This window comes from Capra hircus, chromosome 27 (genome assembly GCF_001704415.2).
Source record: "Capra hircus breed San Clemente chromosome 27, ASM170441v1, whole genome shotgun sequence".
Classification (NCBI taxonomy): domain Eukaryota; kingdom Metazoa; phylum Chordata; class Mammalia; order Artiodactyla; family Bovidae; genus Capra; species Capra hircus.
This window is the reverse complement of record NC_030834.1, coordinates 7,872,746-7,900,383: the sequence shown is the minus strand read 5'-3', so window position 1 is coordinate 7,900,383 and position 27,638 is coordinate 7,872,746. Positions and strand designations below refer to the sequence as shown.

The following is a 27,638-nucleotide window of genomic DNA, read 5'->3' as shown; positions in this document are numbered from 1 at the left end:
AAGACCGCCGGGCCCGGGCGCGGGGCCCTCTGGCCCGCGTCTCTATGGTAGGCGCGGGACACCGGAAGTGGCCTCTGTTGAGGGGGCGGGGCTGGGGGCGGGCCCGGGGGCGGGGCCTCAGCCACCTTCTCAGCTCGGGGTAGAGCAGTGATGGCGGCCGCCGACGGGGTTGGGGAGGCAGCGCAGGGCGGGGAGCCTGGTCAGCCGGAGCCGCCGCCGCCTCCTCAGCCTCATCCTCCTCCGCCGCCTCCCCAGGCGCCGCAGGAAGAGGCGGCGGCGGCGGCGGCTGTGTCCCCTATGGACGACGGGTTCCTGAGCCTGGACTCGCCCACCTATGTCCTGTACAGGTAACGCCCACGGCAGGCCGTCTGGCGCCGCAGACCCCAGTCGCCCGCGCCGGGCTGGCTGGCGGGGCGGCCGCGGCCGGCACTGTGGCGCGGCCTCGGGAGTCCGCGGCGGGGGTGGGGCCCGCGCCAGCCCTGCGCCGGGCGGGCAGAGGTTGTCCGCGGCGCTGGCCTGCCGTGGTCCCGAGCCTGAGGGCTCGTGTGCGGCGGGGCTGCTGGCAGGGAGTGATTTCCTCAAAGTCCCAGGCTGGCTCGATTTGGGGACGGGTCTTCCTTGTGGTTTTGTCCTGCCGACACGCAGAGAGCTCGCCTGAAAATCTTAGGGACCCCGGGACGTTTCCCTTCAGCGTTGTCTTTCAGCGGTTTTAGCGCCGAGTTAGGCTCTGAGGGTGAAAAGAGGGTAACAAACCCCGTTACGCGTCCCCTCGCCGCCCGGACCGCGGTGCCAGCGGCGCGCGGTGTAGGCGCTGCCGCAACTTTCTCGCCTTTTCGTCCCCGACTTTTGCCTGGCACTCGGTCCGTCCCCATCCGCATCAGTCGCTTTCTATCGGACATGCTCATTCCATCCCTCCAAACTCCACTTGAACCTGCAGAGTCGAATGACAAATTTTTAACTTTGCTCGCGTGTCTTATTTTCCCTCCCGTAATTCTAGGTAAAAACCCCATCCGATAGCTGATTTGCCTAGATCTTACGAACCGAGTTTGAAAGGCACCCCTCCAGGTTGCGTCCTCGAAGTTAATGTGTTCGAGCTCTCCGTTGGTGGAGGTGGCCCCCACAGCCCTCAGAGCTCCTCCCCGAGCCGTGCGATAGTCGGGTTTCCTCCCTGAGCTGTGTCAGATTCCCCTGCCCCCGAAGCTTTCTCGTGAAGTGAAAGTGAAAGTCGCTCAGTCGTGTCCGGCCCTTTGCGACCCCATGGACTGTTTAGTCCATGGGATTCTCCAGGCCAGAACACTGGAGTGGGTAGCCTTCCCTTCTCCACGGGATCTTCCCAACCCAGGGATCGAACCCACATTGCGGGCGGATTCTTTACCAGCTGAGCCACCAGGGAAGCCCAAGAGTACTGGAGTGGATAGCCTTTCCCTTCTCCATCGAATCTTCCCAACTCAGGGGTCGAACCCCGGTCTCCTGCATTGCAGGCAGATTCTTTACCAGCTGAACCACCAGGGAAGCCCAAAAATACTGGAGTGGGTAGCCTGTGCCTTCTCCAGGGGATCTTTCCAATGGAGGGATCCAGCCCCCGGTCTTCCTCATTGCGGGGGGATTCTTTACCAGCTGAGGTACCAGCGAAGGCCTCAGTTCAGTTCAGTTCAGTCGCTCAGTCGTGTCCGACTCTTTGCGACCCCATGAATCGCAGCACGCCAGGCCTCCCTGTCCATCACCATCTCCCGGAGTTCACTCAGACTCACGTCCATCGAGTCCATGATGCCATCCGGCCATCTCATCCTGGGTCGTCCCCTTCTCCTGCCCCCAATCTCTATAGTTTTCTCATACCGCTCCACACCGAGGTCTCACACCTCAGGAAATGCATGCTTTCCCCTGCGTTTCTCCTTATAAAATGGACACAATTTTAGGATTTGTCTACATACCACAGAATTTTTGCTGTCCATAGCTGATGAGTACACAGAACTGAGAAATGGGCAATAGGGTAAGAATGTAAGTAAAAGAGTGGTTAAAGAAAATTTGGTCCCACTGAGCAGTTTACACAGAAGTGTCTATAGGCACCCATTGTTGCCACTATAATCTGTTTTAGCTTTGATAATGAGAAGTAGTAGTCACTGAATGTTTGCTATATGCGTTTTTAGGTGCTGTGTTTATAACGTACAGCATATATACTTAAGCATATAGTAATATTATATGGTACATTTAGTGTGTCTAGTGTATAATACATGCTAATTGTATAGTGTATATAGGCATATTACTTACTATTATGCACGTTTTCAGTGTCTCAGACCTCCAGATAGCCTTCTAAAGTTGGTTGGTAATAGTATCATCTCCATTTTATAAATGACAAAATTGCTGCCCAGAGAGTGTAAGTAACTTTCTCAAGGTCACAGTGGCTAGCTTAGTGGTAGAGCCAGTGTTCCACAGATTCCAAGCTCTACTGACCACCTGGGCCACCTCTCCGTGTACAAGCAAATGATAGTGGTTACTTTTATTTTAAATATCAGTTTCTAGTTTTTCAGATTATTCAAATAAAAAAGCATTATTTAAATTTTTAAAAAATGTTGATTGACTCCAAAGAGTCTTATTAGACCAATGAATTGGATTGATTTCTAATTTAAAACTATTGGGTACTTGCTACAGAAACCTACTTTTGCATTTATGTAAAACTTTAGATTTGAAAACTATTGATTTAAATTACTTTAATTGGAAAATTATTCACTTTATTTTAAAGTTTAATATTGTAAAACAAAGTGATAGACTTGTTCATGAAGAATCTCACCATGATTACATTAGCTTTGTTAAAGTGTAATCATTGACATTTTAAAGTACATCAAATTTCATTTTTTCTTTACATGCTTGAATATAATCACTGAAAAATATCTATATTTTCAGGGACAGAGCAGAATGGGCTGATATAGATCCAGTGCCGCAGAATGATGGCCCAAATCCAGTGGTCCAGATCATTTATAGTGAGAAATGTAAGTTTATTTATTGGGAAAAGGCCTGTAAGTCAAATTAGTAGCAAAATTGAAATTCACAACTATAGATAGATGACAGATTTTTGTCTGATAAAAGTATAAATGACTTAAACTAATCTTGTGGGTGTTTTGTAATTTACTTTCATGATAACAAATTTCATTTTGTCTTAAGAATGGACATAGTGTAAATGTAAGTCCTAAATGTTGTTTTATAATACATAGTGGTTACTATGTGATTGTGCTTTTCATTTACTATTTAATCTGCACATAAAATTGGTATTGTATCCCTATATCATATCTTACATAAAATAAATTACATGTGGATAAATGATTCACTGTTTCGTTTAGAATAAACTTTGGTTGTTGAAGCATGAGCATTTTAAACTATATTTTAACTATGAAATGTTTGACTCAGTTTGAATGCATTTCTGATATTAAAGTGAGTGGATTATTTTCTTTGACAAAGTGTTCTTTCATAATGAATGTGAAATGCTTTGTAAATTGAAGATCATGCAGATGTTATTCTTCAAGGAAAGGATAAACAAGAGAGAATGCTTGTTTTGTAGTTTTGTGTGTGTGTGTGTGTATGTGTGTATGTTTCTTTCAGTTAAGGCTCTGTTATCCGAAGTCATTCCTCTTTTACAAAAACCACTTGTTTTTTCTGATTATAAGATAATGTCAAGAAATGTTTGTAAAGAAAGAATAATGGTATGAGACTTTGCCTTACCAAATATGAAAGTGTACTACTCAACTTAATAATTAACATGTGGAACTGGTGTAGAAATAAATAGATTAATAAATAATTAAAAATTATCAATGTAGGTAAGAACTTAATACTTGATAAAAAGGACATTTCATATCTGTATGAAAGATGGATTAATCAAATAATGATGTGCATTTGGCTGTAAATAAAGTTATATCCCTGTATCATATCTCACATAAAATAGATTACATGTGGATTTAAGTTCTAAAACAGAACTGTAAACATACTAGGAGCAAATAGTGTAATCTTTCATTCTTAGGGTAAAGAAAGAATTATTAGGGAAGATGTAAAACCCAGAATTGATTGAGAAAAAGATCAGAAGGTATGAAACTGAAAAGCTTCCAAATTATGAGAGGGCTTATACGTGAAGAGATAATTAACTGGAAGAAATAGAAATGTCGGTGAAGAGCTATTAACCTCACCAGTGATCAGATAAATGAAAACTGCAACTTTTCCAGATTTGTAAGGCACTTTATGGAAACTTACAAAGCCATACATTTCTCTTTCAGTTAAAAATAATAAAATCTTTTTTTCAGGTTTAAAAAAGATAACATTTTTAATTCTTAAATATATCATTATTAGAAAGCACAAAGGAAAAGAGGAAAATGACCCATCAATCAAAACTGATCTATGAGTGTATCAGAATATTTTCCTTTGTGCAACAGAAGACACCATGAGTAAGTTAAAAGGCAGTCAGCAGTGTGAGAGAAGATGTATAAACAGAAGGTTGATACTCAGAACCTTATAAGGAATTTCTAAAGAAAGTTAAAGAAACTGGCAGACTAATCAAAAAAAGACAAAGGGTGTGAAGTGGCACTTCATAGAAGACGTAATTTCATTGACCATTAAATAAGGGGGAAAAAATCCATTATCATTAGAAATGAAAAATAATTTAAGCTATTTTGTGATGTCAGATAATTGAGAAGTATGAACAGATCTATAGTGTTCAGTTGGAAATTTTTGTATGTTTAGCCATTTTAGAAAGCACTGTCATGTATATATTTAGTGAAAGTGGGAAATTCTCACATCTTACAACCTTTAAGTGCTGCTTCTCATGATTCGTTCGGGGTTCACTCTGGCTTATGGCTTCAAAGACATGTCCCTGGACTTCCCCTGGTGGTGCAGTGGATGAGAATGTGCCTGCCAGTGCAAGGGAGATCTTACATATCTCAGAACAACTAAGCCCATGTGCCACAACTACTGATCCCACGCTCTAGGGCCCGGCCTGAGCTGTAGCTACTGAGCCTGTGTCTAAAGCTCAGCAATAGGAGAAGCCCCTGTGATGAATAGCCCGAACACTACAACCGTGTGTGTGTGTGTGTGTGTGTGTGTGTGTGTGTGTGTGTGTCACTCAGTCATGTCTGACTCTTTGCAACCCCATGGACTATAGCCGGCCAGGCTCCTCTGTCCATGGGATTTCAAGCTCAGCAATAGGAGAAGCCCCTGTGATGAATAGCCCGAACACTACAACCACGTGTGTGTGTGTGTGTGTGTGTGTCACTCAGTCATGTCTGACTCTTTGCAACCCCATGGACTATAGCCGGCCAGGCTCCTCTGTCCATGGGATTTCCCAGGCAAGAATACTGGAGTGGGTTGCCATTCCTTTCTCCAGGGAATCTTCCCAACCCAGGGATTGAACCTGGGTCTCCTGCATTGCAGGCTGATTGTTTACCATCTGAGCCACTAGCGAAGATAACTACTTTATAAGCCACCAGGGAAGATAAGTGAGTGAATTATGCACGTGAAATAAAGAAATATTGCTGATAACTATTATAATTTATAGTAATTTTTGAAAAAAGAAAATATTGGAAACCAACTATATATTTGTGTTTTGAAGAATAGATAAATGTATTGTCATACAATTGTATGCTGTATAACCAGTAAGAGGATCGTGTGTGTGTGTGTGTGTGTGTGTGTGAGTGTGTGTGTGAGAGTTGCTCAGTCGTGTACGACTGTGACCCCATGGACTATAGTCTGCCAGGATCCTCTGTGCATGGAATTCTCTAGGCAAGAATACTGGAGTGGGTTACCATCCCCTTCTCCATTGGATCTTCCTGACCCAGAGATCAAACCCAAGTCTTCTACACTGCAGACAGATTCTTTGCCAACTGAGCCATCAGGGAAGCCTAAGAGGATCTTAGATCTGTTATAATAGGGACAGATTGTGGAAACAATATTGAGTGAAAAGGGGGCACATAAGTTTTAGAAACTTTGAGTATGATAGTATATTAAATTTGTAATTTTTAATTAAAAGACTTTTAATATAAAAATTTTAATATCAAAAATTTAATGAATATAAAATTCTATTTATTAACCCAAAATTTATTTATGATTCTGTCGATTTAAAATATATAACCTTAAGAATGAGTATCCTAGTCCCACTTTAAAAAAAAATAGCATTGACCTGTAAATTATGCCATGTCCACTGTATGGAAAAGTGAACAAAGAATGACAGAGATGTATATACACAGGCATGAAAGGACACATCACAGAGGGGGAAAATGCCAAAAAGCAGAATGAAAATGTTATACCAACTTCATTAAAAATAAACAAGAACAGAGCTACAATTTATCTGCTTGGAAAAATGTCTGGAGAGACATGTAAACTGAACTGGTAGCAGCCATTCCCACTGACACAGATCTGGTGCAGTGGGCAGCGGCACCGGATACCAGAAACTTCAGGTGCTTTCTAAAGTATCATGTGCTTGCTATGGGCTTCCAAGGTGGGGCTCGTGGTAAAGAACCCACCTGCCAATGCAAGATACGCAGGAGATGCTGGTTCGATCCCTGGGTTGGGAAGATTCCCTGGAGGATGATCTATGTATGCTTGGAAAGAACTATAGTTATTCATGCTCTCCTCTGATTTCACTTTGGGGGTTGTATTCTAAGGACACACATACCTGTGTGTGGTGTGCGTGCTGAGTCACATCTGACTCTTGCCACCCCATGGACTGTAGCCCGCCAGGCTCCTTGCCCATGGGAATTTCCAGGCGAGAATACTGGAGTGGGTTGCCATTTCCTCCCCAGGGGATCTTCCCAACCCAGGGATTAAACCTGTGTCTCCTGTGTTGCAGGTGTATTGTTTACCACTGAGCCACTGGGGAAGGCACACACATAAACACATTCATGTGTATTGTTTATTTTTTAATGAAAAGTCATTGGATGCTTAAAGTAGTGATTTTTATAAAACAAAATTGAAAAAAAGCTGCATCAGCAGTAGCAGCAGAATGGTTAGGCAGATTAGGATATACTGACATCCATACTGCATGCAGCCGGCTAAAAGTTTGTGAGCTCTTGTCAGTAACTGGAAAATTGTATGCTATAAGAAAAATAGCATAGCATGTCCACATAGATTTTTAATTGTGGCAAAATAAGTATGGGAATATTTAATGTCTGAGTTATTTTAGCAGTCTGTCTGGGGCCTTAATCTGTTCTTTACATTAATCTGTGCTGTGACATGAGGGCAGTTCAACTGCAGTGCCTCCTACCTAGTTCATTGTGACTAGCGATATGGTCTTGGGTATCAGACTGGATTTGTATGTTTAACCTCTACCTCCAAAGTACTCTGGGCCATGTGAACTTGTGAATCTCTCTAAGCCTCAGTTTCTCTTGTGGAAATGAGAATAAAACAGGATAAAAATTGTCAGTCTAAAGTTCCTTCAGTTGAGAGGATGGCAAAGATCAGAAAGTCTGATACTGTCTCAGTGAGGATGTGGAAAGTACAGGTGTTTTCATGCCTTCCTGGAGGCACTGCATGTTGATCAGACCTTTCTTGAGAGGTTCGCCTGGCACTGTCTGTCAGCACCAACAATGCACGTACTCTTGATCCACGTGTACAGCCCACGGAGGTGCTGAATTTGCACGTGTGCACAGAATACAGTGACAGGACAGTGAAAGAAGGAAAGCAACTTGAACATACATTGACAGGGTGAATTAGATACAGAGGCCATACAACGCAGTGCTGTGCAGCTGTTTCAAAAATGCAGTAAACTTTGTAGTGGAATGCAGTGGGAAATTATGTCTTCTTCCCATTCTTGTTCCTCCAACTGGTATCATTCATAAATAAGCATATATTGGGCTTCCCTGGTGGTCCAGTAGATAAGAATCCATTTTCTGGTGCAGGTGGGTCTGGGAGGATCCTGCATGCCATGGAGCAGCTAAGCCCTTGCGCTCTGGAACCCAGCTTCCACCGCAAGAGTAGCCACAACGAGAAGCCCATGCACCATAACCGCGTGAAGACCCAGCACAGCCATAAAAAATAAACAAGCATATTTTTTTAACAAGCATGTATTTTAAATGAATAGCTGCTATTATACACCTTCCTTTTTTCACTCAACAGCATCTTAGTAATTACTCCACTTCAGTATATTACAGAGCAGCATTGTTACTGATAGCTGCACAGGGTTTTGTTGTATGGGTGTACCGTGAGGGACTTACCTCATTCTTTACTAATGGAAATTTCAGTTTCCAAGTTTTCTTGCCTTTTTATTTCTTATATTATCAAATACTCTCATAAATGTCCTTGGATGCTTTGGGTACATACAGGAGTTTATTTGTAAGAAAACTTAACTGGATTAAGAACTAGGGTCAATGAGTAGTCAGTTTTAATTTTTAATAGAAATTACCAAGTGGTTTTCTGTAGAGATATGTACTAGTTTATATGACCTTGAATAATGTATTAGTGAATTTTCAGATGTTCTGGATTTAGAAAAGGCAGGGGAACCAGAGATCAAATTGCCAATATCCGTTGGATCATTGAAAAAGGACAAGAGTTCCAGAAAAACATCTGCTTTATTGACTACACCAAAGCCTTTCACTGTGTGAATCACAACAGACTGTGGAAAATTATTAGAGTTGAGAATACCAGCCCACCTGACTTGGATCCTGAGAAATCTGTATGCAGGTCAAGAAGCAACAGTTAGAACCGGACATGGAACAACATCCTGGTTCCAAATCAGGAAAGGAGTATAGGTCAAGGCTGTATATTGTCACTCTGCTTATTTAACGTATATGCAGAGTACATCATGCGAAATGCCGTGTTGGATGAAGCACAAGCTGGAATCAGGATTGCCGGGAAAAATATCAATAACCTGAGATACGCAGATGACACCACCCTTATGGCAGAAAGAGAAGAAGAACTAAGGAGCCTCTTGATAAAAGAGGAGAGTGAAAAAGTTGGCTTAAAGCTCAACATTCAGAAAACGAAGATCATGGCATCTCGTCCCATCACTTCAGGGGAAATAGATGGGGAAACAGTGGAAACAGTGTCAGATGTTTTTTTTGGGGGGGGGGCTCCAAAATCACTGCAGATGGTGACTGCAGCCATGAAATTAAAAGACGCTTACTCCTTGGAAGAAAAGCTGTGACCAACCTAGACAGCGTATTAAAAAGCAGAGACATTACTCTGCCAACAAAGGTCCATCTAGTCAAAGCTATGGCTTTTCCAGTGGTCATGTATGGATGTGAGAGTTGGACTATAAAGAAAGCTGAGTGCTAAAGAATTGATGCTTTTGAACTGTAGTGTTGGAAAAGACTCTTGAGAGTCCCTTGGACTGCAAGGAGATCCAGCCAGTCCATCCTAAAGGAAATCAGTCTTGAATATTCATTGGAAGGACTGATGCTGAAAGCTGAAACTCCAATCCTTTGGCCACCTGATGTGAAGAACTGACTTCTTGGAAAAGACCCTGATGCTGGGAAAGATTGAAGGCGGGAGGAGCAGAGGATGACAGAGGATGAGATGGTTGGATGACGTCACCACCTTGATGGACATGAGTTTGAGCAAGCTCTGGGAGTTGGTGATGGACAGGGAAGCCTGGCGTGCTGCAGTCCATGGGGTCGCCAAGAGTTGGACACGACTGAGCAGCTGAACTGAATATGTATTAGTGAAAAAAAGACAGCCCAGAGCATAAGAGTGTGATGTGAACTCATTTGTATTAAAAAAAAAAAAAGGATAGAATTAGAATTAGAATCACCTAATATTTGATAGGATATATTTAGAAAGCTATACTAGAATCACTCTGCAGTTGCTTCTCGGGAGAAGGACTGGAAATTGAGTGGAATGGAAGCTTAGTGTGAACTTTCTATACTGTTTGAGTTTTCTGTCATGGTGTGGATTCCTTTTTCAGTTTAAGAAACTGATCAAAATAAAATGTGAAAAAAATAGCCAGGTGAATATTTGAGTATATGCATGCTTAGTTTTTCCTTAATACACAACATCATTGGGGAATCTGGAGTCTGGCATCAACCCCGAATGTGCAGTAAGCTCGGTAACATGCATTGTGGCTGTGACAAATTCCCAGGTTGGTGGTCACCATCTCTGGGCTTGCTTTCTTTCGCTTATTGTTGTAAATCGTATACATGCAATAAGATATCTTCCTCCTAGACATAGAAAACAAACAACATTTTGTACTGTAGTGGTAGTTCTAAGCAAGAAAGACCGTCCTAATGCAGTTGTGTGCTCCATTTTTAGTTCAGGACGTCTATGATTATTTCCGGGCTGTCCTGCAGCGCGACGAGAGAAGTGAGCGGGCTTTTAAATTAACCAGAGATGCTATTGAGTTAAATGCAGCCAACTACACAGTGTGGTAAGACACATCATCACTATTCTCTGTCTGAATGTCTAAGGTTTTCATTTGGATGGCTTTTTTTAACTTTAATTTTTATCAAAATAATAAGTTACATGTGAGTTTAAAGGTCACATTGAATGAAAAATAGCAATCTCTGCCCCATTCTTTCTCACTTACGGTCCCATTCCCTGAGGTAACAACTCCTCGGTGTTTTTCCTTAAAATCTCCTCTATAAATAACATACTTGGTTGTTTTTAATTTTTTAATTTTAGATATTAGTCTTGCCATGGAAGACACAGAATTCCATCTCCTATTCTGTCTCCATCACAGTTTGTTTTCTCTTTACCAAGGAATAACTTGTCTTCCAAACTCTGTTCCTGTCGAGTGTCTCGTTCCTGTTGAGCACAGTGGGGACCCTTCAGCTCTCTTCTCCACAGATTTGGGCCCGTCACGTCAGGCCTGCAGCTCTCCTCTGTGTCTCGTCCCTGTCTTTGAGATCCCACACCTGTCCCTTTCCTGATTTACTCTCATTTTATAGATCAGATCCTCGAATAGAGGAAAACTTATAAAAGGACGTATGGGAAATTGTTATTGAGATTTTTTTTTATGTTTTAGAGTGTCTTTAGTCCTTCTCAGCTTTACTAATAGAATTCAAGATTGGAAATCATTTTCCTTCAGGTTTTCAAAACTGTCCTTCTCTCTCCTTCAGCCTCTGTTGAGAAGATTCCTGTTCCTTCATTTTAACCTTTTCTTTAACTTTGGGGGTAGAGTTTTTTTATATTCTTTGGATAATTACTTCTCTCCTCTGTTCTTTCTGAAGTGTCTTTTAGTTGCATGTTGTAGTTCTGAGACTTGTCTTTTCTTATTTTCAACTCTTTTTTATCTGCTTTTGAGATACTTCCCCAACTTTATCTTCTAACTCTTTGGTCTGCACTCTTTTTTTCCCTAACATGTATTTATTTATTCGGCTGCACTGGGTCTTAGTTGCAGAATGTCAGCTCTAGTTCTCTGACCAGGGATCAAACCCATGCCCCCTGCATTGGGAGCATAGAGTCTTAGCCACTGAACCACCAGGGAAGTCCCTGCACTCATTTTTATTTTACAAGAGCTCTTTTTCTGTTCTCTGGGTAGTCCTTTTTAGTAGCATTTTTTTTTTAAATTTCATGGATGGGATATATTTTCATTTTTCTATTTGTTTGTTTTGGTCTCTTTCCTCCATGTACACATTGCTCTCAAATGACTGGTAGTTCTTGGCTCTCCTTTCACACCTACAGTGGAAGCAGGAAAAACCTGCTTTGGCATCTCTGCGTGTTGCAGAACTGCTCACCGAGAGGGCTTCACTGTGAAGTTAGTGGAGGTGTGGCTGTTCTGTGTGAAATCTTCGTATGTCAGCATTTCTGGGTCTTTTCTCCTGGCTGGTTTGTGGTTTTGAAGAAGAGCTATCAGAGGAGTGTCCGTTTGGCTCCTCAGTTCTGGGGGTCAGTTCTGGCAGGGAAGTCAGGTAGGGTGGGGTTTCTGGCCTGTTATTTGTGTTACTGTTTTAAATTTCCTTGTTTCCAGCCTTTACCTCACCCTGCTTTGCGTTGTGTCTGATATTTCTTTCTGCTTCCGATTTTTCCAGAAAATAAAGCCACTTGTGTGTTGTCGAGGTTTTTTAGGAAAACCCCAGTCCTCCTTCTCCTGCACGTTTTCTTCACTTGCGCGTAGCGCACTTCACTTCTGGTCCCCGAGTGTGTGTGGGATTTTCCCCTACCAGGTGCTTCTCTGTGACAGCCCACAGGTGTCCTGTAATTTAACTTAACTGTAATGCTATCCACTTGGAGGTAGTGTTGGATTCCGCAGGTTAAGGGCTCTGCTCCACAAGCTACCCCCACCCGGGGCCAATCGCAAATCCTGTGCTTCTGCCTGGTGGGCTGTAAATCAGAGGCTCCAGCATCCACTCCTGGGGCCGACTGATTTTTGAAAGCCGCTCACAGAAGTCAGGGAAACACTTAGGTTCACCAGTTGATTAAAGGGTCTGATAAAAGGTGGAGACACGCAGCCAGGGGAAGAAGTCCATAGGGTAAGGTCGGGGGGGCGGGGGGCGGGGGTCCTGAGTACAGGAGCTTCTGTGCCTGCGGAGTGGGGGGTGTCACCCTCCCGGTGTGTGGATGCGTTCACCGAGGTGGAAGCTCTCCGAACCCCTCCTGCTGGGATCTGATGGCGGCCTCCTCATGTGGGCATGATTGCTTGGGACTCCATTTCCAGTCCTTCTCCCTCCCCTGTCTGGAGTACGGGAGGCGGGCCTGAACGTTCTAAGCTTCTGAATCAAAGCTGGTCTTTCAGGGGACCAGAAGCCCATCCAGAGTTGCCTCAAGAGAACTTGGTGTTTTTATAAGTCACTCAGAACTGTCAGTTTGCCATTTTCCATAGTTTGTTGATCTCTTGCAGTTGCTATGGTATCCCCTCATCCCTGTGGATGCATGCTTTTTCTTTATTGTCATTTTAGTAGGATCCTTATTAGAGGGTGAAGTTTGTCTGGAACTGTAAGTGTCATCTTCCTTCACTTTGTGTCTCTAATACGCACTTCTTAGCTTGTAAGAAATTCTTTACTGTATACAGCTCAGAACAAATTAGGATTTATTTAAAATCCCTAAACTTATTTGCTGTTTTCTTAAAAACAGTACACCTGAAATTACCTTATAAACCAAACTGAATATGTATGTGCTCTGTGAAACCTAATTTTTAAAATTATAATAGAAATTCTGTCATTTCTTCTATTTAGCACTTCATTTTAAAAGGTAACTTAGAATAGTTTTTTTGTCCCTTCTTATATACTGAGTTGAAATATTTTGAGATTTTGAAGTAAAAATAGACCAGAACTAATTGTGTCTTTAGAGAAAAGGTGTTATTTAATGGTTTGACTTTACCTATGAAGAAATTGAAGAGAAACTTGTTTCAGTTATAAGTAGCATTGTTATGATGGTTTTAAAAGTAAAATACTTGGTAATATTTGTAATGAAATTTGTGTATTATATGAATAATGTATCTAAATGAGCGAGTTATACCATGTGAGGAAAGAAGTTGTTGATGCTTGTGCAGTAGAAACTAGTAACCAGAGTATTACCTGAAAATAATCACTGATTGGTTGTCTTTTCTTCTGTCTCACACTTGCTGCGTTTCACTATTTTTACTTCAAAATTCTTGATTCTTCCAGTCACCAGTTGTACAAGTTTGGACAACCACAAGCAGTTAAATCCCTGCCTTACTGGTTACATAGAATACTTACCAGAAATGTGTCTGTGTTGTTATCTTCTGGCTTCATCTGATGCTGTGCCTGGCCATGTACGTGGAGTAATGACACTATGAATACTTATTATTTGCTGTAGGCATTTCCGGAGAGTTCTCTTAAAGTCGCTTCAGAAGGATCTACATGAGGAAATGAACTACATCTCAGCAATAATTGAGGAACAGCCCAAAAACTATCAAGTGTGGTAAGATGAACACAAGAAGGAAATGAGTTGCTGTGCTAGTCAGTTGGTGCCTGCCAGTGGGTGACGAACCATGAGGCATTGTTCCTTCATTTATGATCATAGTTGCTGCACTGGAGCTAATGTCACCTGTCTTACGTGTTGTTAGAACTGAGGTGACTTTTTGTTTAGTGTGTGAAATGGCACTTGACCCACAGTTGACACACAAATGTTTGCCACCATATGATTTAAGACTTTGACATTAACTGTAATACTGCTAGAATCAGGAAAAAATTTGAGCAGAAAATCTTTTCAGTTTTCTATTCAGTGTGTTATAAAACGAGTCCCTGGTATTTGGTCTTTTGTTCATTTGTTTATTAAAAATTTTTTCATTGATGCTGGAGATACAAAGATGAATGAAAGTCTGAAAAGGAAAGCAGATAGTGAAACCAGTTATTTTGCAGAGCAGTGTGGAAAGTGTGATAGTAGGGCTCTTACAGTGTGTGTTCTAAAAATGAAGCTCCTGACTTAGACAAGAGTATGGGTTTTATTAAGGAGGGAGGAGAGAAGTTTGGAGCAGCAGGACAGAGAACAAATAGGAGAGAAAGGCAGAGTCTGGACAGTTCCCAGCGTTGAGTGGGCCCGCATGCAGGGAGCATGCAGGGAGGCGGCTGTGGGGGGGTGGGGGGCACCGGGCTGCCGGGTCCTGGTGCAGGAGGAGCGGCCCGTGGCGCCCGCCGGAGCTGTCCCCACCCCGCACCACTGGCTGCCTGCTCTTCCTCAGGGTCACCACCGCTCGGTGTATAGTGACCGACACGCACACACACTGCCCCATCGTTATGCCTGGAGTTGAGGATGATTTCTGAAAGGAAAGACTGCTGAGGCCAAGAGAGGACTGTGGGGAGAAACATGAAAGGGCGTGATGCTCTCAGGGAGCTGCATGTGGTTCCATGTGGCTGGTGGGCCTTTGGGGAGTCCTGCAGTAGGAGCATCAAGAGCCTCAGGGACATTGACAAGGGTTTGGACTTGACCTTAGCCGCAGTGGAGAGCTTCTGACACATCTTAATGTAGGTTAGGTGTGTGTCTCAGGAGGTTTACTCTGCCAGCAGGTGGAGGATAGCAGAGTAGGCCCAGGGTCCTGGCGGGCTGTTGCCATGTGGGGGTTATGGGAGAGGGTGTGGTAGGGCCAGGGAGGTAGAGGGATACATGTGAGAGAGGCTTTGGAGACAGAAGTTAAACTTCTCAGGGGAGCAGCGGCGAAGAGTGTTGTCTGTATTTTGGCTTGACCATTGGGTGAGAATGGTGGTGCCAGCCACTTGGGGAATTTTGGGGGAAAAAAGCAGCACATTTCTGGAAAAGAAGGGTAGATTCAGGATTGGACAAGTGGGCTTTGATGTGCTTATAGAAAACCTGGCTGAAGTTGCCCAGGGAGTGGTTGAACCATGCTCCCCTGTGGTTGAAGTCACAGCTTCGGATGAGGATGCTCTGGGAGAATTAGAGGAGGCTGGGGACAGAACACAGGTGAGCATCGGCATTCGAGAGGCAGAGAAGTGCTCCAGCATGACAGAGGAAGGAAGCCAGATGTTAGTGTGCTCACAGAAACCAAGAGAAGGGAGTTTCAGGAAGAAAGGAGTAGATGAGAGTATCTCTTCCTGCTGAGAGGTCCAGGAGAGCAGGAGTTGGAGACAGCCCATGGGTTTGTTCCACAGGCGGTTGTCAGTGAGCAGTCCCCCGCTAGGGTGGGGTGGGCAGCCGGGCGGTGGTGAGGTGTCAGGGAAGGGTGGCAGGGGCAGGAAGAGGAAACGAGCACGCAGCACCTACAGGGGACGCAGGAGGCTGTTAGGAAAAGAGACAGAGGAAGCAGCTGGTCAGGCTGTGTCTTTTGGGTTTTATTTTCCCCAAGCGGTAAAGACTTTATGATGTGGGGAAAAGTGTTAATGAAAGGGAAAAGGCGAGAAATCTGGAGAAAAAGGGAACAGAGTCAGGGCTTGCTTGGAGTTGGGAAGGGACCCAGTGCACAGGTTAGCCTTTGGAGAAGGAACAGCTCTCAGCTGCAGACCTGTGGTGGAGGGGACTGCTCTCTGGCCCAATTGGATAATGATTATCTGCATAATCAATACTGTCCTTAAGAAGGAGTATGAACCCTAAATAGATACTTATCTTCTCAAACAGTTACAACATAATAGATGTGAGAGGAAGTAGCACTTGGCAAGGCATGGAAGTGATAGCTATTGCGGATTTCCATCTGGAGAATTTTAAACAGCTTTGCCTCTGTCACTTCTTTCTTTCTGAGTAGATGATGGTTATATTCCTGAGAAATTGCATTATAAAAGTTATTTTAGTAGAAAAGTGACTAGACCGTTTTAGTCCCTCTTTTAAAAGTTATTATATCCTTCGTAATAAGGTGTTTTTATATAAAAGCTGTAAAAGTCCAGACAGGAGTTCCCTGGTGGTCTAGTGGTTAGGATTTGGGGCTTTCACTGCCATGGCCTGGATTCAGTCCCTAGTCAGAGAACTGAGGTTGCACAACCATACAGCATGGCCCCGCCCCAAAAAAAATACAGAAAATTACCTGAAGAGATGTATAAACTATGTACTATTTTATCTTAAAAAAAGAAGTGTCCAGACATCACAAGCTTTCTCAGGATTTGACTGCATCTGGCTTTTGCTGAAGAGAAGTAGCTGCCTTCTCTGGACACTGCAGACTCTCATTAACACATTACCATCTATCATTATGAAAAGCAAAATACAGAGCTACCCAGAGCAGTGCTCTTGGAAACCCAGGAGCTCTTAATTGCAGTACATTTTATTTTTTAATTTTCTAAACTCAGTTTTAAAAATTTATATTTACTTATTTTTGACTGCACTGAGTCTTCACTGCTGCACATGGGCTTTCTGTAGTTGTGGCAGGCGAGGGCTGCTCTTCATTGCCCTGTGCAGGCTTATAGCAGTGGCTTCTCTTGTTGCCCAGTACAGACTCTCGAGCAGGAGGGCTCAATATTTGCAGTTCCTGGATTCTAGAGCACAGACCCAATAGTTGACTCATAGGCTTAGCTCCTCCACGGCATGTGGGATCTTCCCAGGCCAGGGATCAGCCCTGTGTCCCCTGCATTGGCAAGCGGATTCTTACCCACTCTAAAACCAGGGAAGTCCTGCAGTGCGTTTTAAATTCCCCACTCCACTAGTTGCTGTCATAACTAGGATAGTACAAGTAATTCAAATCATGTATGCCAATTAATTGCACTTTTTATTAAATTTTCACCATGAAAACTTACACTGTAAGATCAACCCCTGTATTTAATTAATAATCTTTAAATCATGGAACATCTTAGTATTTTGCTCTGATAAATCATTTTGACATGGTGGAGGACCTAATTCTTAAGTTTTTCCTGAATTGCAGAATTTATCAGTAACCTGGAAAAATAAATTGTTACTAGTGTTCACCGACTTATAAGTCTTCTTAAATAAATTATGTAGAAAACTTTCCCTCTGGGATCTTCCTTTTGGTAGAATCTTAGCTTCTTAATATTGTCTAAGATGAAGTTTTAAATTTTCCATGCATGTAGAGTAGGTCATCCATTAAGCATTAAATCTTTCTTTAGCCATTTTCTCCATCATCTCTGGTCATTTTAATATAATGAATATTAATGGTTTTTTAAAAATAGCTCCATTGAGATAAAATTCACATATCATACTGTTTACCCATTTAAGGGGTATATATGTCCAGCCATTACATATATGTCCAGTAAATTTTGGAACATTTTCACTAATAGATTATTATAAATATCTCAGCTAAAAGAAATTATACAAATAGAACCCAACAGAGAACTCTTAAAGTATTTTCCTAGTACAGAAATTCCTCTTCTGACCAACTTGTCACAGCTGCTTGCCAGAGTAGACGTGGATTCTGTTTTGCCCATGAGCTGGTGAAATAAGCAGTTGCTTGAATGGTCACCCTTCGGCCTTAAGGAAAACCGGCGGTCTGTTGGTACACAGAGGGGCTTCCATACTTGATGAGACAGGATCATGCTCCCTATAGTCAGGCTGTGACATCTGGGCATGTTGAAAAGTCTTTCACAGGATATTGTGGTTGTTGAGAGATTACTGTTCTTCCAGATTTAGCTGCATTTAAACCTTTAAGCCCTTGGTACATGGATTTATTTTACATGAAAATCACTGTTTCTGTTTCTCAGTTGTTATTCAGCGTTCTGAAATTTTTTCTCTTAGAGTTTCCCCTGTGGTACCTTTTCTCCCCAGTAGAGTCTTGAGAATTAGAGGTGAATTTCAGTTTCTTGCATGTCCCTCTGCATCACCTAGTACAACACATGCAGCTGATACTTTGGTTTTGGGGTAAATTCACATAAAACTTCCTTCTGTTGAATTCAGGCATCATAGGCGGGTGCTGGTGGAATGGCTGAGAGACCCATCACAGGAGCTTGAGTTTATTGCGGATATTCTTACTCAGGATGCAAAGAATTACCATGCCTGGCAACACCGACAGTGGGTTATTCAGGTATCATCTTCTTATTACAGTGTTACTCACATTTTAATTTTTTTAACAAATAATTTAAATTACTATCAGATTATAAGTATACTTAAACTGAAACACATATAGATCATTACACACAATAATGATTAAGATGATTAAGAACTATCAAGATACTTAATTAAACCTGACATCCTTCATGTTGGTTAACTTTCATGATCTATTGGGATATGTTGATGAGTAACTTCACATTAAAGAATAATAATAGTGACTTTTAAATAGTTTTTGATTGAGTTTACATCACATATTATATTTGCTAGCAAATTGAATAGAAAAAGTAGTTGTAAATTTTTGATCAGTTCAGTTCAGTCGCTCAGTCATGTCCGACTCTGCAGCACGCCAGGCTTCCCTGTGCTTCACCAGCTCCCAGAGCTTGCACAAACTCATCTGCATCGAGTCAGTGATGCCATCTGGCCGTCTCATCCTCTGTCGTCCCCTTCTCCTGCCTTCAGTCTTTGCCGGCAGTGAAGTTTTAATACAGCTGTGTTATTTTCATTAACAAGGACATTTTATGTATTAAGGTATTGCATACATAAACCTTGTAATCTGATTTTACAGTAACTATTGAGTATTTTATTTCTGCCTACTTGTTAAAATTTTATGCTAAATCCTGAATAGAAGAAAATAGTTACAACTCCCACTCTGGGCATTTTTATTTGTTCCATCAAACAATTGTAGTGTTGTGTCTTGTGAATTTTTTCCAGTGATTGCTGCTTTCTGCACTATTTATTATACCATGAGTATTTCACCAAAAATTTTCAAGTTGTCTTTGTTAGTTCTCTTCTTTCCATAATTTTAAAAATTAAAACAGCTTTGTAACATAAAAATTTATATCTAAATCCAATTGTGTATATTTATCTACACATATTTTAATATAATATTACCATATATGTGCATTTTTGAATACTTTTAAATATATGTAATAATATCAAATCACATAAAATTAATATACAGTAGTATAGGTAATCATTGTCTTATTACTGAGTTTGGCTTTTTCTTCTACATTTTCAGCTTAAAGAATGCATAAGGACTTCCTTCGTGGTCCAGTGGCTAAGACTCCGCCCTCCCAATGCAGGGGCCTGGATTCAGTCCCTGGTTAGGGAAGTAGATCCCACATGCCACAGCCAAAGTTCCTGTGTGCCACAGCTAAGAGCCACACAGCCGAAACAAACCAAAAAGCAGTACATAAGCACTTAGTTAGATATACTTTTTTTTCCCTTTGGATTTAATCTTTAGAATCGTTCTAAAAAGTTGGGTCAAGTAGTTAAAACATCCTTCTAGGTATCTAGATTGTTTTCCACAGGATGGTACTGAATTGCAGCCACTTTGGCTGCTAACTCTTACTCCCTCATTTTTCATTCCTCATGGCCCTTCCTATCTTTCTTTGTGGCTGCGCCATGAAGCGTGCAGGATCTTAGTTCCCAGACCAAGGATCAAGCCTGTGCCCCCTGCAGTGGAAGGCAGAGTCTTAACCCCTGGACCAGCAGGGAAGTCCCCCATGCCCCTGTCTTTGATGACTTTTCCTTCCCCTCCGTCTCCTTGACCTGCAGCATCACTCCCCTCCAAATACGTAATGAGTCCGTGTCTTCAGTTCTACCTGCTTAACTTTGTTAAAATTTTATTTCTGTTTTTTTTAAAAAATTTTTGATTATTTATTTATGGCTACACTGGGTCTTTGTTGCTGCATAGGGCGTTTCTCTAGCAGGGGCTAGTCTTGCTCATGTGCAGGCTTCTTGTTGCGGAGCACAGGCTCGGGGGCTTCAGTAGTTGGAGCACACAGGCTCAGCAGTGGTGGCTTGTGGGCTTTAGAGCACAGACTATTAAGTTGCTCCGTGGCACGTGGAATATTCCCGGACGAGGGATCAAACCCATGTCTCCTGCACTGACAGGTGGATTTCTGTCCACTTCGCTACCAGGAAAGTCCTTACTTATTTCTTTTCATTGTTTATAACTAATAAGATATTCCTAATTGAATGTTTTATTTTTTTATGTTCTTTTAGGAATTTAAACTTTGGGATAATGAGCTGCAGTATGTAGACCAACTTCTCAAAGAGGATGTGAGAAATAACTCTGTCTGGAACCAAAGATATTTCGTAATTTCTAACACTACGGGCTACAGTGATCGTGCTATATTGGAGAGAGAAGTCCAGTTAGTAATCTTCACTTGTTCACTCCTTAAAAGAATATTTGTGTGCCTGCATGTCTCACGCATCAGGATACAGCATAGAGGAAGACTGCCCCAGTCCTACCCTTCATGGAACAAATAGGGCAGGATAGTTAGATGAAACCTATAATGATAAATATACAATTAATACTGTGTATAGGAAACCTTTACTTTTAGTGTCTTAAGTTTCTTGAAATATTGTTGGTACTGTAGATTGAGGAGAAATCATATTTCATAGTGTCTGAGGAGCTTTTTTTAAAACTGTCTCATTAAACGTTAGGTAACAGTCCCTGATGCTCCGTTACTTACTCTGGTGCAGGGTTTGGGGCCCAGTGCGTCTGTATTGTCCTGTGCATTCTGCGTTGTGTGGCCGCATTCTCTGCCTTGATGCCCTGGATCTCAGTAGTAAACCCCATCCTAAGTCCCATCACCTCCGGTTGAAAAATGCTCTAGCATACAAAATCCTGTCAGAAGATCTCCAAAGTTCTGAATTGACATGAATTTCTATATTTTATCCATAACCATCTTTTCTGTCTTTGTCTGCTTTATCTCATTGTCTGTTTAAAATTTGAAAAAGTTTATTGTTTTTATAGCCTGATGAGACCATAGTCATATTGTAATGGTGAAATTTGTTTGAGCAGCTCCTAGGAAGAGCTGATTTTATGGTACGTCTGCCTCTCCCTTGCCCTTTTTCTACTTGAAACAGGGCAGCTGGCAGTAATTTTACCTGTTCCAAGCAGCTGGGTCTGGTGATTTAAATTAATACACACACACAGAGTCTACAATCCAGTGTCCTACATTAATTCTCTTCTCCAGATTTCTTTATAATTTTCATAATGATGAATGAGTTTATTACTTTCTATGAAAAAAATGCTATTAAAACTGCACCGCAGCAAAACTAAGATTACTAAACTTTAGTCAGTGACTTACTCATTTGAGCAAGTATGTAATGAAGCAGAGTTCTGTAACTCCCTTGGAATTTTGTCTGATTGGATTTAAATTAATAATCTTGTTAAGGGGAAGAGAAAAGTAGAGAGTGGCCATTTGGAATGGGAACCACTAGTGATAGTTTACTAGTAATCTTGTTTTGGAGTTGACTATATAATCTTCTTGTCTATTTTTTTATTATAGCTTTGAAGATTATTTAGTTCTCCTTTCTCAGTGAGTAATGATTTTTCTGGTATAAGTAGATGTTAGACAAGATTTTTTCCCCAAGGTTGCTTTAGCGAAAAAAGGAAAGTCTCGTCATTTTGCTGACATTTCCTTCATAGGGAATACCTAAGTGAAAGGAAATCTCCCACATTAACTTCTTTTCCATTTGTCAATTGAGCCTTCATATTACTAGTAAATAAGCATTGACCACTGCAGCCTCAGGGAGTCTCTAATTTAGATACAATAACCGAGGGAGGTCCCAGGTCCACCAGGAGAGGTCAGTGGAAGCATACAGCCGCGTTGTGAGGCAGCTGTACAGAAGCTGTTCTTCATTATTGTCATTGCTCTTATAAAGTGATACATGTTTATTTGTGACCTTTTCCTTACAGGTACACTCTGGAAATGATCAAACTAGTCCCACATAATGAAAGTGCGTGGAATTATTTGAAAGGGTAAGAGGTTGTTTTTGCTTTTATTTTTTAACCTCCTAATATGAGAGATCATAAAATGTGTTCCATCATCAGAATCCAGAAGGATACTAAAGAATTCTCCAGTTCTCTGTCTCTAAGAAGGTAAGTGGAAGAGTGTTGTGACAGCACCCAGGAACAGTGCCCTCTGCCCTTTTCTTTACCTCTTAAGCACATCCCAGCACAGTTTTTAGAGTAGTCCGTGAGTAAACAGTAGTACCATTTTAACTGTATTGATGAATCCTGTGTCTTTATGTCACAGAACGGAAGACACACACCAGTCTCTGTTCAGCTCAGGATCACAGGAACATGAGATACATCATTTCTAAGCAGATTGCACAGATGCATACCCACTCTTTCTGTTGCATTTCTGGAGATTTCCTGTAACACAGCTCACTCCTTAAGCCAGCATGCTCTCTCTTGCCTGGCCTCTGACTCAGCAGGCCGTTTGTTGAACTGAAAGGTCTCCAAGGGCACTAGGCCCAAAGAGCACAGAGTATGGAGCCCAGTGGCGTCTGCGTCTGTCAGAGGCCGGGCTCGGCGATGGCTGGGGAGCTGAAGGGATGCGCGACCATCTCAGGGAACAGAGACAGCTCTCCTGTCTTTTTTTCCTTGCTTTTAAATTTTGAGATGGTTTTGTTTTGTTTTTTTCCTTTAGTTTTGTGTGTTACAGTTTGAGTTACAAATGATTATCTTTAAACTTCGTTATTCTTTTTAGCTAATTTTACTCTGCTCTTAATTATCCATCATAAAGCTCAGATTTAATTTAAAAATTTCATTTTAGAGCCCTGCTAATCTTTTAATGACCTATGAGGAAAGAATCTAAAAATGAATGGATATATGTGTATGTATAACTGATTCACTTTGCTGTATAGCAGAAATACAACATTGTAAATCAGCTATACTCTAATAAAAATTTCATTTCAACCCCACTCAAAATACTTTTTTTGCTTATATTTCAGGGCTCATTTTCTCTTAATCTTTCTACTATTCTTGTTCTTCCTTGTTGAAATTGAGAATAGTTTTATTTATTTTTTAGGATTTTGCAGGATCGTGGTCTTTCCAAATATCCCAATCTGTTAAATCAATTACTTGACTTACAACCAAGTCACAGCTCTCCCTACCTAATTGCCTTTCTCGTGGATATCTATGAAGACATGCTAGAAAACCAATGTGACAACAAGGAGGACGTTCTTAATAAAGCGTTAGAGGTGAGCTGGCAGGACACAGCACTTTTCTTCTGGAATCTCAGTGCCCCAGTACGCATGCCCTTTTCAAAATACGGTTACTCAGAACTCCGTGTAGGGCTCTTTTGCTGTTCAGGGCTACACCCACATCACTAGTGCACGTGGTCTATGGTCTGTTTCATTTGATCGTGACCTGAATTAAGCTGTATTAGCCCAGAATCCCTGTTTGCCCTAGGGACTGAATTACACATTCCCTTTAATGAATTTTTGTTTTTCATTTTTAGTTATGTGAAATCTTAGCTAAAGAAAAGGACACTATAAGAAAGGAATATTGGAGATACATTGGAAGATCCCTTCAAAGCAAACACAGCACAGAAAGTGACCCGCCTACAAACGTACAGCAATAACACCATCTCGACGAACTTGATGGGATGCTTTTATTTTTTTAAGAGACTCTAATGAAGGAGTTAAAAACTAGAGTGATCATTCCCTTGGCCTGTGGTGTAAAGCATACGACGCACAGGCACTGCTTTTTAACATGAACTAAGTGTGATGCTCCTTGGGTGCTGCTGCTATTCAGACTAGTTCCAAGTAACTTGATTTTTTTTTAAGCAGGGAATTTGGGGGAGGGAGAGAAAACAGAAAGTCACATAAAGGAACTTTTGTAGTCTTATCAACATTTACTCTAATCCCTTAGCATCAACTCCTCCCTGAGTGGTTTGTGTGTCAGGATTTGCAGCGTTAATGTTTGCAGGTATGTAAAGGATATAAGTAACTTACCTTCCGGTTCAGAAAACAGGGAATGCAGTTGTTAGATCAGAGCTGCTCTGCCACACACAGCATCATGCTCTCGCTGTAACCAACTAATGCCAAAAGAATGGTTTTGTAATAAAATGACAGATGTATCCTAAAACAATGCCATAGTAGTTTGATTTTTTAACTAGCATTTAACTGTATACAAGGCACATTGTCTCAGCTAAGAAAAGCAGAGAATACATTGCTATAAACCTGAAGAAACCAGAAGTATGACTGTGTTAGAAGAAATGTAATTAAAATGGGGAGTGGTCAGTTCTCAACTACAAGCCACAAAATTCACTCAAGGTGGTTTAAACTCATAGAGTTTGTTGAGGTATATAGATAGCTCACAGAATACACCCGGTCTTTCAGAAATATATCCCAGCACACCCCCTGCAGAGCTGGGCCGTCACATTGCTGTACCTGTGCTGGGATCCGGAACTGCTGGGTGAGGGAGCCAGCTCCGTGTCCACCCCTGCCACGTTCCACATCAGCTCACCTGCTTCCCTTCCCACGGACGCAGCTCCAGCGTGAAGGCTCCCTTTAGTGCATCTGATTGGAAAGAACCTAAAGGGCATCCAGCACCCATAACTGCAAAGGAATCTGGGGAAGGCAGTCGCCACAGTTCAGGAGACACGCTAGAAAGGAGCTGAAAGTTGAACAAGCTAGTTCTCTGTAGCTGCACATAATTAAATCTCACCTCACCAATAAAGAATAATTTGATCAGTGTTGAAAGCACCAAACTAAAACTAAAGAAATTATATAGTGTAGAACAGGGAATTCCTTGGTGGTCCAGTGGTTAGGACTTGGTGCTTTCACTCAATGGGGCCTGAGTTCAGTCCCTGGTTAGGGAACTAAGATCCTACAAGCTGCAAGGCATGACCAAAAGAACTAAAAGAACAGTCATCTTTAGAATTCAGAAGATAACTATATTTTTTTAAATAATTTTTTTGTTTTTGGCCAAGGGTCAGTTTGTATGGTATTAGTTCCCCAAGCAAAGATTACACCTGGCCACAGAAGTGAAAGTACCAAGTCCTAACTACTGGACTGCCAGGGAAATGCCAATAACAGTATTTTCATAATTGCTGGAGGAAATAATACTCTGTGGGTATTATTGTCAGTTTTTGGTTTTAGACTCCGAAAGTCCCTGATGATATATTTGAAATTTTCATAAAGCATCATCCCTATATAGACAGTTTCAAAGGTGTCGTCCTTTAGTCAGTAAGTCGTGTCTGGCTTTTTGCAACCCCATGGACTGTAGCCAGCCAGGCTCCTCTGTCCATGGGATTTCCCAGGCAAGAATGCTGGTCAAAGGTGTCATAAGGAACAAAAGTATAGAAAAGTTCCCAGAAACTACCTCATCAGTGTCCCCAGATGGATTGGATTCAGGGTTGCTGACTCAGCCTCATAAGAGATTTTAATAAAAAGCATAATGGCAGTTCACTTTGAGAAACGTAACAGGCAGACCAAGCAGTTCCATCAGCCTAGCCACTTGGCATTTCCTGCCTGATGTTTAACTAGATGGCAATTCATTTATCAAAAGGTTGCTTAGTGAATATAGGGTCAAGTGAGGAGACTCCATGGTTAAAATGTACAGTGACTTATTTTGATAATCCTCACGAGGGCCATCTCCTCATGGGCAGCTGGATAGAGAGACCTGGGGGTACATTTTCACTGGACTGACAACATGTTAGTCCAATGAAACATTGGACTGTTAACATGTTAATAAACATTGGACGATTAACAATTAACATGTTAGCCTCTAAGGGGCCTGCTAGCTCAGAATTCATTGTTCAGTAATACGCTGACTGTGTTGCCATCTGCACTGCTGGTGCCTTAACTTCCATCAAGGCGGTGGCACTGAGTCGTCATCGTATTCTTCCCTGCCTGCACTCATTGAACAATGTACTTGATGCATCAGTAATTACAGACTTTATTCACAATACTCCTGTCTTAGGTATTTTCTGTGACTGAATGGAAGCATGCCTAAGGTATATTTTTTGGTTCTCTTGAAGAAAAACATTTTTTGTGGCCCCAAACAGGCCACTCTTCTTGCTACACCATTTGTACTTGAACAACTGTTTGCTGCCAATCATAAAATTTGTGCTTTCAAGGGAAAATTGTAATCTACCACAGTGAGCCTGACAGCTTCCCAGTACCTACAGACCCTTCTGATGAAATCAAAGTGATATTAATGAATTAATTCATTGTTGAGTCAAGAATGAATAGTTAAACGTGTCAACAATTGGTGGGTCCATACAGCTCGACAGACCCCACATTTTCCAATAACCCACCTATGATATTGCACATGCGTAAACAATCCATTCATATTACAAGCTGTAACAACACAAAAGGTACATTGATAAGGTTGCAGATTTCCACACTGCAACTAACCTTTGAGAAACTACCACTTGTCAAGTTTTGGTGTAGTATCAAAGATATATACAGCTTCATAAAAGACTATGGAAATACTGCCTTTCTGACTATGTATGTGTGTATGAGTGAATTTTCTTCATGTACTTTAACCCAAAACGTCACATTGCACCAGATTGAATATAGCACCAGATAGGAGAATCTGGGTATCTTCTATTAAGTCCGACAAAAGAGATTCACAAAAATGTAAAGCAACGCCATTTTCCTGGTTGGTTGGTTTTTTGGAAAATGTAAGTTTTATAAAATGTTATTTTTGTCAACGTGTGACGGGTTTATTGCTTTATTAATGAGTGAACAAAGTTTTTTAACTTCAAATATGGTAAACAGCACTAGCTTGGATGCCCATTAAAGGAAATCTGGACCTAGAAAACCGAGTAAGATGCTACTATCTCTGACCTCAGGGACCCCAACTTTTGAGAGAGACCGAGCGTGTGTGCGTGCTCACTTGCTCAGTTGTGGCTGACTCTTTGTGACCCCATGGGCTGTAGTGCACCAGTCTCCTGTGTCTATGGAATTTTTCAGGCAAGAATACTGGAGCGGGTTGCCACTTCCTTCTCCAGAGTATCTTCCCAACTTAGGGATCAAACCTACATCTCCAGCATTGGCAGGTGGATTCATTACCACTGAGCCACCTGGGAAGCCCATATTACACATAGTTACATTGAGAACCCCATCAGATAATTCTGTACTTTTTGCATTCAGCCACCAAGCATATTTTGATTCACTCAGTAAGAGTAGTCTATTACATTTACCCAAAGACATAACATTTTTGTTATTTTTCTTTCAGTCCTGATGTTCCAAGTTTCCTTCTGGTATAATTTCTCTTTTGTCTGAAGAAGTTTCTTTCAGCAATTCTTTCAGATTAGTTCCAATGATTGCAAATTCTCTTTAGTTTTCCTTCAGTTGAGAATGTCTTTATTTCATCTTCATTCCTGAAGGATATTTTTTCAGGGTATGGAATTCTGCGTTTACAGATCTTTCAGCACTTAAGAAATGTCATGCCACCTTGTGTCTTTAGAATGGTTGTTCAGGTACATGTCCTTTCTCTGCTTACAAAATCTTTAGTTTGTGTTAGCAATTTCACTTTGCTGTGTCTGGAAATGGAGATCTTTGGGTTCATTCTGTTTGCT

The 27,638-nt window shown here is 41.6% G+C and overlaps 1 protein-coding gene across 2 annotated transcripts; it reads left to right on the top strand.

Annotated features, from left to right (window-relative positions):
- On the top strand, positions 113-24,196 carry FNTA (farnesyltransferase, CAAX box, alpha). 2 transcript variants are annotated; one of them, XM_018042081.1, is made up of 10 exons: positions 115-205; positions 278-347; positions 2,902-2,987; positions 10,219-10,333; positions 13,684-13,788; positions 18,151-18,277; positions 20,311-20,459; positions 22,016-22,078; positions 23,133-23,304; positions 23,565-24,196. In XM_018042081.1, exons 1-10 carry the CDS (start codon positions 151-153, stop codon positions 23,685-23,687), a joined length of 1,065 nt encoding a protein of 354 aa, XP_017897570.1. In that variant the 5' UTR covers positions 115-150; the 3' UTR covers positions 23,688-24,196. The 2 variants fall into 2 exon arrangements, with proteins under 2 accessions (XP_017897569.1, XP_017897570.1); XM_018042080.1 differs by having other exon boundaries at positions 113-347.